Source organism: Ambystoma mexicanum, chromosome 1p (assembly GCF_040938575.1).
Source record: "Ambystoma mexicanum isolate Mex_15411 chromosome 1p, UKY_AmexF1_1, whole genome shotgun sequence".
Lineage (NCBI taxonomy): Eukaryota > Metazoa > Chordata > Amphibia > Caudata > Ambystomatidae > Ambystoma > Ambystoma mexicanum.
In genome coordinates this window covers 1,225,912,172-1,225,924,390 of record NC_090921.1, presented here as the reverse complement: position 1 = coordinate 1,225,924,390, position 12,219 = coordinate 1,225,912,172, and the positions used below count along the sequence as shown (strand labels likewise).

At 44.1% G+C, this 12,219-nt stretch overlaps 1 protein-coding gene across 1 annotated transcript in view; it reads left to right on the top strand.

Moving 5' to 3' along the window:
- The window catches only part of LOC138452295 (mucin-19-like), a 127,445-nt gene that overhangs the window by 29,894 nt on the left and 85,332 nt on the right, over positions 1 to 12,219 (top strand). The window contains exon 4 of the mRNA XM_069604962.1: positions 1 to 12,219. This exon is cut by the window's left edge and continues 17,922 nt beyond it. Within this exon, the coding sequence (XP_069461063.1) occupies positions 1 to 12,219 (12,219 nt within the window).

Below are 12,219 nucleotides of genomic sequence, written 5' to 3'. Positions count from 1 at the left end.
GTACAAAAGCAAGGACAGTTGAAAGTACAACAGGTCAGAAAGAGACAACAACCAGGATAGCTGAAAGTACTACACCTCAAGAAGAGACGTCTGCAACAGTAGCTGAAAGTACTGCAGACCACAAAATGACAACTGTTATATCACCTGAAAGCGGTGTTGTCACTGAAGGAACAACAGCAAAGGGATTTACAAACACTGCAGCCCACAAAGTGACCTCTAGAGGAGCAATTGAAAGCACTCTAGCTGAAACTGTTACAAAAGCAGGGACAGTTGAAAGTACAGCAGGTCAGAAAGAGACAACACCCAGGATAGCTGAAAGTACTGCATCTCAAGAAGAGACATCCACAAAAGTAGCTGAAAGCACTGCAGGCCACAAAGTGACAACTGTTATAACAACTGCAAGCAGTGTTGTCACTGAAGGAACAACAGCAAAGGGACTTACACACACCGCAGCCCATGAAATGACCTCTAGAAGAGCAATTGAAAGCACTCTAGCTGAAACTGGTACAAAAGCAGGGACAGTTGAAAGTACAACAGGTCCGAAAGAGACAACACCCAGGATAGCTGAAAGTACTGCATCTCAAGAAGAGACGTCTGCAACAGTAGCTGAAAGTACTGCAGACCACAAAGGGACAACTGTTATATCACCTGAAAGCAGTGTTGTCACTGAAGGAACAACAGCAAATGGACTTACGCACACTGCAGCCCCCGAAATGAGCTCTAGAGGAGTAATTGAAAGCACTCTAGCTGAAACTGGTACAAAAGCAGGGACAGTTGAAAGTACAACAGGTCAGAAAGAGACAACACACAGCATTACTGAAAGTACTGCATCCCAAGAAGAGACATCTGCAAAAGTAGCTGAAAGTACTGCAGACCACAAAGGGACAACTGTTGTAACACCTGAAAGCAGTGTTGTCACTGAAGGAACAACAGCAAAGGGATTTACAAACACTGCAGCCCACAAAGTGACCTCTAGAGGAGCAATTGAAAGCACTCTAGCTGAAACTGTTACAAAAGCAGGGACAGTTGAAAGTACAGCAGGTCAGAAAGAGACAACACCCAGGATAGCTGAAAGTACTGCATCTCAAGAAGGGACATCTGCAAAAGTAGCTGAAAGTACTGCAGACCACAAAGGGACAACTGTTATATCACCTGAAAGCAGTGTTGTCACTGAAGGAACAACAGCAAATGGACTTACACACACTGCAGCCCCCGAAATGAGCTCTAGAGGAGTAATTGAAAGCACTCTAGCTGAAACTAGTACAAAAGCAGGGACAGTTGAAAGTACAACAGGTCAGAAAGAGACAACACACAGCATAACTGAAAGTACTGCATCCCAAGAAGAGACATCTGCAAAAGTAGCTGAAAGTACTGCAGACCACAAAGGGACAACTGTTGTAACACCTGAAAGCAGTGTTTTCACTGAAAGAACAACTGCAAAGGGACTTACAATAACGGCAGCTCACGAAATGACCTCTAGAGGAGCAATTGAAAGCACGCTACCTCCAACTGGGACAAAAGCAGCGACAGTTGAAAGTACAACAGGTCAGAAAGAGACAACACCCAGCATAGCTGAAAGTACTGCCTCTCAAGAAGAGACTTCTGCAAAAGTAGCTGAAAGTACTGCAGACCACAAAGGGACAACTGTTATAGCACCTGAAAACAGTGTTGTCACTGAAGGAACAACAGAAGAGGGATTTACACACACTTCAGCCCACAAAATGACCTCCAGAGGAGTAATTGTAAGCACTCGAGCTGAAACTGGTACAAAAGCAGGGACAGTTGAAAGTACAACAGGTCCAAAAGAGACAACACCCAGGATAGCTGAAAGTACTGCATCTCAAGAAGAGACGTCTGCAACAGTAGCTGAAAGTACTGCAGACCACAAAGGGACAACTGTTATATCACCTGAAAGCAGTGTTGTCACTGAACGAACAACAGCAAATGGACTTACACACACTGCAGCCCCCGAAATGAGCTCTAGAGGAGTAATTGAAAGCACTCTAGCTGAAACTGGTACAAAAGCAGGGACAGTTGAAAGTACAACAGGTCAGAAAGAGACAACACACAGGATAGCTGAAAGTACTGCATCTCAAGAAGAGACATCCACAAAGGTAGCTGAAAGCACTGCAGACCACAAAGTGACAACTGTTATAACAATTGCAAGCAGTGTTGTCACTGAAGGAACAACAGCAAAGGGTCTTACACACACTGCAGCCCCCGAAATGAGCTCTACAGGAGTAATTGAAAGCACTCTAGCTGAAACTGGTACAAAAGCAGGGACAGTTGAACGTACAACAGGTCAGAAAGAGACAACACCCAGCATAGCTGAAAGTACTGCATCTCAAGAACAGACATCTGCAAAAGTAGCTGAAAGTACTGCAGACCACAAAGGGACAACTGTTGTAACACCTGAAAGAAGTGTTGTCACTGAAAGAACAACAGCAAAGGGATTTACAATAACGGCAGCCCACGAATTGACCTCTAGAGGAGCAATTGAAAGCACTCTACCTGCAACTGGGACAAAAGCAGCGACAGTTGAAAGTACTACAGGTCAGAAAGAGACAACACCCAGCATAGCTGAAAGTACTGCATCTCAAGAGGAGACATCTGCAAAAGTAGCTGAAAGTACTGTAGACCACAAAGGGACAACTGTTATAGCACCTGAAAGCACTGTTGTCACTGAAGGAACAACAGCAGAGGGACTTACACACACTTTAGCCCAAACAATAACCTCTAGAGGAGTAATTGTAAGCACTCTAGCTGAAACTGGTACAAAAGCAGGGACAGTTGAAAGTACAACAGGTCCGAAAGAGACAACACCCAGGATAGCTGAAAGTACTGCATCTCAAGAAGAGACTTCCACAAAAGTAGCTGAAAGCACTGCAGACCACGAAGTGACAACAGTTATAAAACCTGAAAGCAGTGTTGTCACTGAAGGAACAACAGAAAAGGGACTTACACACACTGCAGCCAACAAAATGACCTCTAGAGGAGAAATTGAAAGCACTCCAGCTGAAACTGTTACAAAAACAGGGACAGTTGAAAGTACATCAGGTCAGATAGAGACAACACCCAGGAGAGCTGACAGTACTGCATCTCAAGAAGAGACATCTACAAAAGTAGCTGAAAGCACTGCAGACCACAAAGTGACAACTGTTATAACATCTGAAAGCAGTGTTGTCACTGAAGTAACAACAGCAGAGAGACTTACACACACTTCAGCCCATGAAATGACCTCTAGAGGAGCAATTGAAAGCACTCTAGCTGAAACTGGTACAAAAGCAGGGACAGTTGAACGTACAACAGGTCAGAAAGAGACAACACCCAGCATAGCTGAAAGTACTGCATCTCGAGAAGAGACATCTGCAAAAGTAGCTGAAAGTACTGCAGACCACAAAGGGACAACTGTTGTAACACCTGAAAGCAGTGTTGTCACTGAAAGAACAACAGCAAAGGGACTTACAATAACGGCAGCCCACGAAATGACCTCTAGAGGAGCAATTGAAAGCACTCTACCTGCAACTGGGACAAAAGCAGCGACAGTTGAAAGTACAACAGGTCAGAAAGAGACAACACCCAGCATAGCTGAAAGTACTGCATCTAAAGAAGAGACATCTGCAAAAGTAGCTGAAAGTACTGCAGACCACAAAGGGACAACTGTTATAGCACCTGAAAGCAGTGTTGTCACTGAAGGAACAACAGCAGAGGGACTTACACACACTTCAGCCCATGAAATGACCTCTAGAGGAGCAACTGAAAGAACTCTAGCTGAAACTGGTACAAAAGCAGGGACAGTTGAACGTACAACAGGTCAGAAAGAGACAACACCCAGCATAGCTGAAAGTACTTCATCTCAAGAAGAGACATCTGCAAAAGTCGCTGAAAGTACTGCAGACCACAAAGGGACAACTGTTGTAACACCTGAAAGCAGTGTTGTCACTGAAAGAACAACAGCAAAGGGACTTACACACACTTCAGCCCACAAAATGACCTCTAGAGGAGTAATTGTAAGCACTCTAGCTGAAACTGGTACAAAAGCAGGGACAGTTGAAAGTACAACAGGTCCGAAAGAGACAACACACATGATAGCTGAAAGTACTGCATCTCAAGAAGAGACATCCACAAAGGTAACTGAAAACACTGCAAGCCACAAAGTGACAACTGGTATTACAACTGCAAGCAGTGTTGTCACTGAAGGAACAACAGCAAAGGGTCTTACACACACTGCAGCCCCCGAAATGAGCTCTAGAGGAGTAATTGAAAGCACTCTAGCTGAAACTGGTACAAAAGCAGGGACAGTTGAACGTACAACAGGTCCGAAAGAGACAACACCCAGGATAGCTGAAAGTACTGCATCTCAAGAAGAGACATCCACAAAGGTAACTGAAAACACTGCAAGCCACAAAGTGACAACTGTTATTACAACTGCAAGCAGTGTTGTCACTGAAGGAACAACAGCAAAGGGTCTTACACACACTGCAGCCCAGGAAATGAGCTCTAGAGGAGTAATTGAAAGCACTCTAGATGAAACTGGTACAAAAGCAGGGACAGTTGAACGTACAACAGGTCAGAAAGAGACAACACCCAGCATAGCTGAAAGTACTGCATCTCAAGAAGAGACATCTGCAAAAGTAGGTGAAAGTACTGCAGACCACAAAGGGACAACTGTTGTAACACCTGAAAGCAGTGTTGTCACTGAAAGAACAACAGCAAAGGGACTTACAATAACGGCAGCCCACGAAATGACCTCTAGAGGAGTAATTGTAAGCACTCTATCTGAAACTGTTACAAAAGCAGGGATAGTTGAAAGTACAACAGGTCCGAAAGAGACAACACCCAGGATAGCTGAAAGTACTGCATCTCAAGAAGAGACATCTACAAAAGTAGCTGAAAGCACTGCAGACCACAAAGTGACAACTGTTATAAAACCTGAAATCAGTGTTGTCACCGAAGGAACAACAGAAAATGGACCTACACACACTGCAGCCCACAAAATGACCTCTAGGGGAGTAATTGTAAGCACTCTAGCTGAAACTGGTACAACAGCAGGGACAGTTGAACGCACAACAGGTCAGATAGAGACAACACCCAGGATAGCTGAAAGTACTGCATCTCAAGAAGAGACATCTACAAAAGTAGCTGAAAGCACTGCAGACCACAAAGTGACAACTGTTATAACACCTGAAAGCAGTGTTGTCACTGAAGGAACAACAGAAGATGGACTTACACACACTGCAGCCAACAAAATGACCTCTAGAGGAGAAATTGAAAGCACTCCAGCTGAAACTATTACAAAAGCAGGGACAGTTGAAAGTACATCAGGTCAGAAAGAGACAACACCCAGGATAGCTGAGAGTACTGAATCTCAAGAAGAGACATCCAAAAAAGTAGCTGAAAGCACTGCAGGCCACAAAGTGACAACTGTTATAACAACTGCAAGCAGTGTTGTCACTGAAGGAACAACAGCAAAGGGACTTACACACACTGCAGCCCCTGAAATGAGCTCTAGAGGAGTAATTGAAAGCACGCTAGCTGAAACTGGTACAAAAGCAGTGACAGTTGAAAGTACAACAGGTCAGAAAGAGGAAACACTCAGCATAGCTGAAAGTACTGCATCTCAAGAAGAGACATCTGCAAAAGTAGATGAAAGTACTGCAGACCACAAAGTGACAACTGTTGTAACACCTAAAAGCAGTGTTGTCACTGAAAGAACAACAGCAAAGGGACTTACAATAACGGGAGCCCACGAAATTACCTCTAGGGGAGTAATTGTAAGCACTCTAGCTGAAACTGGTACAACAGCAGGGACAGTTGAAAGTACGATAGGTCAGAAAGAGACAACACCCAGGGTAGCTGAAAGTACTGCATCTCAAGAAGAGACATCTACAAAAGTAGCTGAAAGCACTGCAGACCACAAAGTGACAACTGTTACAACGCCTGAAAGCAGTGTTGTCACTGAAGGAACAACAGAAAATGGACCTACACACACTGCAGCCCACAAAATGACCTCTAGGGGATTAATTGTAAGCACTCTAGCTGAAACTGGTACAACAGCAGGGACAGTTGAACGTACAACAGGTCAGATAGACAAAACACCCAGTATAGCTGAAAGTACTGCATCTCAAGAAGAGACATCTACAAAAGTAGCTGAAAGCACTGCAGACCACAAAGTGACAACTGTTATAACACCTGAAAGCAGTGTTGTCACTGAAGGAACAACAGAAAATGGACTTACACACAGTGCAGCACCCAAAATGACCTCTAGAGGAGCAATTAAAAGCACCCCAGCTGAAACTGGAACAAAGGCAGGGACAGTTCAAAGTACAACAGGTCCAAAAGAAACAACACTGAGGATAGCTGAAAGTACTGAATCTCAAGAAGAGACTTCTACAAAAGCAGCTGCAAGTACTGCAGACCACAAAATAACAACTGTCATAACACCTGAAAGCAGTGTTGTCACTGAAGGAACAACAGAAGATGGACTTACACACAGTGCAGCCCCCAAAATGACCTCTAGAGGAGCAATTGAAAGCACTTTAGCTGAAACTGGAACAAAAGCAGGGACAGTTGAAAGTACACCAGTTCCGAAAGAGACAACACCCAGGATAGCTGAGAGTACTGCATCTCAAGAAGAGACATCCACAAAAGTAGCTGAAAGCACTGCAGGCCACAAAGTGACAACTGTTATAACAACTGCAAGCAGTGTTGTCACTGAAGGAACAACAGCAAAGGGACTTACACACACTGCAGCCCCCGAAATGAGCTCTAGAGGAGTCATTGAAAGCACGCTAGCTGAAACTGGTACAAAAGCAGGGACAGTTGAAAGTACAACAGGTCAGAAAGAGAAAACACCCAGCATAGCTGAAAGTACTGCATCTCAAGAAGAGACATCTGCAAAAGTAGCTGAAAGTACTGCAGACCACAAAGGGACAACTGTTGTAACACCTAAAAGCAGTGTTGTCACTGAAAGAACAACAGTAAAGGGACTTACAATAACGACAGCCCACGAAATGACCTCTAGAGGAGCAATTGAAAGCACTCTACCTGCAACTGGGACAAAAGCAGCGACAGTTGAAAGTACTACAGGTCAGAAAGAGACAACACCCAGCATAGCTGAAAGTACTGCATCTCAAGAAGAGACATCTGCAAAAGTAGCTGAAAGTACTGTAGACCACAAAGGGACAACTGTTATAGCACCTGAAAGCACTGTTGTCACTGAAGGAACAACAGCAGAGGGACTTACACACACTTTAGCCCAAACAATGACCTCTAGAGCAGTAATTGTAAGCACTCTAGCTGAAACTGGTACAAAAGCAGGGACAGTTGAAAGTACAACCAGTCCGAAAGAGACAACACCCAGGATAGCTGAAAGTACTGCATCTCAAGAAGAGACATCTACAAAAGTAGTTGAAAGCACTGCAGACCACAAAGTGACAACTGTTATAGCACCTGAAAGCAGTGTTGTCACTGAAGGAACAACAGAAGATGGACTTACACACAGTGCAGCCCCAAAAATGACCTCTAGAGGAGCAATTGAAAGCACTTTAGCTGAAACTGGAACAAAAGCAGGGACAGTTGAAAGTACACCAGTTCCGAAAGAGACAACACCCGGGATAGCTGAAAGTACTGCATCTCAAGAAGAGACTTCCACAAAAGTAGCTGAAAGCACTGCAGACCACAAAGTGACAACAGTTATGAAACCTGAAAGCAGTGTTGTCACTGAAGGAACAACAGAAAAGGGACTTACACACACTGCAGCCAACAAAATGACCTCTAGAGGAGAAATTGAAAGCACTCCAGCTGAAACTGTTACAAAAACAGGGACAGTTGAAAGTACATCAGGTCAGATAGAGACAACACCCAGGAGAGCTGAAAGTACTGCATCTCAAGAAGAGACATCTACAAAAGTAGCTGAAAGCACTGCAGACCACAAAGTGACAACTGTTATGACACCTGAAAGCAGTGTTGTCACTGAAGGAACAACAGCAGAGAGACTTACACACACTTCAGCCCATGAAATGACCTCTAGAGGAGCAATTGAAAGCACTCTAGCTGAAACTGGTACAAAAGCAGGGACAGTTGAACGTACAACAGGTCAGAAAGAGACAACACCCAGCATAGCTGAAAGTACTGCATCTCAAGAAGAGACATCTGCAAAAGTAGCTGAAAGTACTGCAGACCACAAAGGGACAACTGTTGTAACACCTAAAAGCAGTGTTGTCACCGAAAGAACAACAGCAAAAGGACTTACAATAACGGCAGCCCACGAAATGACCTCTAGAGGAGCAATTGAAAGCACTCTACCTGCAACTGGGACAAAAGCAGCGACAGTTGAAAGTACAACAGGTCAGAAAGAGACAACACCCAGCATAGCTGAAAGTACTGCATCTCAAGAAGAGACATCTGCAAAAGTACCTGAAAGTACTGCAGACCACAAAGGGACAACTGTTATAGCACCTGAAAGCAGTGTTGTCACTGAAGGAACAACAGCAGAGGGACTTACACACACTTCAGCCCACAAAATGACCTCTAGAGGAGTAATTGTAAGCACTCTAGCTGAAACTGGTACAAAAGCAGGGACAGTTGAAAGTACAACAGGTCCGAAAGAGACAACACCCAGGATAGCTGAAAGTACTGCATCTCAAGAAGAGACATCCACAAAGGTAACTGAAAACACTGCAAGCCACAAAGTGACAACTGTTATAACACCTGAAAGCAGTGTTGTCACTGAAGGAACAACAGAAGATGGACTTACACACAGTGCAGCCCCCAAAATGACCTCTAGAGGAGCGATTGAAAGCACTTTAGCTGAAACTGGAACAAAAGCAGGGACAGTTGAAAGTACACCAGTTCCGAAAGAGACAACACCCGGGATAGCTGAAAGTACTGCATCTCAAGAAGAGACTTCCACAAAAGTAGCTGAAAGCACTGCAGACCACAAAGTGACAACAGTTATAAAACCTGAAAGCAGTGTTGTCACTGAAGGAACAACAGAAAAGGGACTTACACACACTGCAGCCAACAAAATGACCTCTAGAGGAGAAATTGAAAGCACTCCAGCTGAAACTGTTACAAAAACAGGGACAGTTGAAAGTACATCAGGTCAGATAGAGACAACACCCAGGAGAGCTGAAAGTACTGCATCTCAAGAAGAGACATCTACAGAAGTAGCTGAAAGCACTGCAGACCACAAAGTGACAACTGTTATGACACCTGAAAGCAGTGTTGTCACTGAAGGAACAACAGCAGAGAGACTTACACACACTTCAGCCCATGAAATGACCTCTAGAGGAGCAATTGAAAGCACTCTAGCTGAAACTGGTACAAAAGCAGGGACAGTTGAACGTACAACAGGTCAGAAAGAGACAACACCCAGCATAGCTGAAAGTACTGCATCTCAAGAAGAGACATCTGCAAAAGTAGCTGAAAGTACTGCAGACCACAAAGGGACAACTGTTGTAACACCTAAAAGCAGTGTTGTCACTGAAAGAACAACAGCAAAAGGACTTACAATAACGGCAGCCCACGAAATGACCTCTAGAGGAGCAATTGAAAGCACTCTACCTGCAACTGGGACAAAAGCAGCGACAGTTGAAAGTACAACAGGTCAGAAAGAGACAACACCCAGCATAGCTGAAAGTACTGCATCTCAAGAAGAGACATCTGCAAAAGTAGCTGAAAGTACTGCAGACCACAAAGGGACAACTGTTATAGCACCTGAAAGCACTGTTGTCACTGAAGGAACAACAGCAGAGGGACTTACACACACTTCAGCCCACAAAATGACCTCTAGAGGAGTAATTGTAAGCACTCTAGCTGAAACTGGTACAAAAGCAGGGACAGTTGAAAGTACAACAGGTCCGAAAGAGACAACACCCAGGATAGCTGAAAGTACTGCATCTCAAGAAGAGACATCCACAAAGGTAACTGAAAACACTGCAAGCCACAAAGTGACAACTGTTATAACACCTGAAAGCAGTGTTGTCACTGAAGGAACAACAGAAGATGGACTTACACACACTGCAGCCAACAAAATGACCTCTAGAGGAGAAATTGAAAGCACTCCAGCTGAAACTATTACAAAAGCAGGGACAGTTGAAAGTACATCAGGTCAGAAAGAGACAACACCCAGGATAGCTGAGAGTACTGCATCTCAAGAAGAGACATCTGCAAAAGTAGCTGAAAGTACTGTAGACCACAAAGGGACAACTGTTATAGCACCTGAAAGCACTGTTGTCACTGAAGGAACAACAGCAGAGGGACTTACACACACTTCAGTCCACGAAATGACCTCTAGAGGAGTAATTGTAAGCACTCTATCTGAAACTGTTACAAAAGCAGGGACAGTTGAAAGTACAACAGGTCTGAAAGAGACAACACCCAGGATAGCTGAAAGTACTGCATCTCAAGAAGAGACATCTACAAAAGTAGCTGAAAGCACTGCAGACCACAAAGTGACAACTGTTATAACACCTGAAAGCAGTGTTGTCACTGAAGGAACAACAGAAAATGGACCTACACACACTGCAGCCCACAAAATGACGTCTAGGGGAGTAATTGTAAGAACTCTAGCTGAAACTGGTACAACAGCAGGGACAGTTGAACGCACAACAGGTCAGATAGAGACAACACCCAGGATAGCTAAAAGTACTGCATCTCAAGAAGAGACATCTACAAAAGTAGCTGAAAGCACTGCAGACCACAAAGTGACAACTGTTATAACACCTGAAAGCAGTGTTGTCACTGAAGGAACAACAGAAGATGGACTTACACACACTGCAGCCAACAAAATGACCTCTAGAGGAGAAATTGAAAGCACTCCAGCTGAAACTATTACAAAAGCAGGGACAGTTGAAAGTACATCAGGTCAGAAAGAGACAACACCCAGGATAGCTGAGAGTACTACACCACAAGAAGAGACGTCTGCAACAGTAGCTGAAAGTACTGCAGACCACAAAATGACAACTGTTATATCACCTGAAAGCGGTGTTGTCACTGAAGGAACAACAGCAAAGAGATTTACAAACACTGCAGCCCACAAAGTGACCTCTAGAGGAGCAATTGAAAGCACGCTAGCTGAAACTGGTACAAAAGCAGGGACAGTTGAAAGTACAACAGGTCAGAAAGAGACAACACCCAGGATAGCTGAAAGTACTGCATCTCAAGAAGAGACATCTGCAAAAGTAGCTGAAAGTACTGCAGACCACAAAGTGACATCTGTTATAACACCTGAAAGCAGTGTTAGCACTGAAGGAACAACAGAAAAGGGACTTACACACACTGCAGCCCAGGAAAGGACCTCTAGAGCAATGGAAAGCACTCTAGCTGAAACTTTTACAAAAGCAGGGACAATTGAAAGTACAACAGGTCAGAAAGAGACAACGCCAAGGATAGCTGAAAGTACTGCATCTCAAGAAGCGACATCTGCAAAAGTAGCTGAAAGTACTGCAGACCACAAAGTAACCTCTGGAATCACATTTGAAAGCACTCTAGCAGAAACAGAAACAACAGCACAGATATTAGAAAGCACAGCAAGTCAGGTGGTGACAACATCCAGAATAGATGAAAATACAGCATCCCAAACCTCAAGGGACATTGCAAGCACTGCTGCCGAAAGCACTGTGTACCATAAAGAATCAACGATCACAGTTAATACTGGAAGCACCGGAGGCAGAAATGTGACAACAATAAATGTAGTTGGAAGCAATGCAACCTCAAAAGTCAGCACTGCAAGTTCTGTTCACAGCACTGCTTCCCAAACAGAAGCAACAACGTCAGTGTATACTGAAAGTTCAGCATCCCTCAAAGAATCTACTGCAAAGTCATTTGAAAGAACCACAGATCAAGAAGTGACAAGTTCATTGTCAGCTGAACACACTTCTGTCAGTAATGGGACAACAGCAAGGGGCTTTACAAACACTGCATCCCAACAAGTGACCACTAACAGGGGGCTTGAAAGCACTCAAGCTGTTAAAATGACACCAGCACGAAATAGTAACACCACTGCAACTCAAGAAGTGAAGACAACAGTATCTCAAAACAACACCACCCAAACAGAACTCCCAGAAGATTTAACGCACAGAAGTGTCACACTCAGTGGCAGCACAGCAGGAATAGTTACAGAATCATCTACAAGAAGACAGACAATTGGAAGAACCTTAAGGTCAACAGCTTTCTCATCAAAAGCAAACAGCATTGCAAGCACATCAAAAGCAG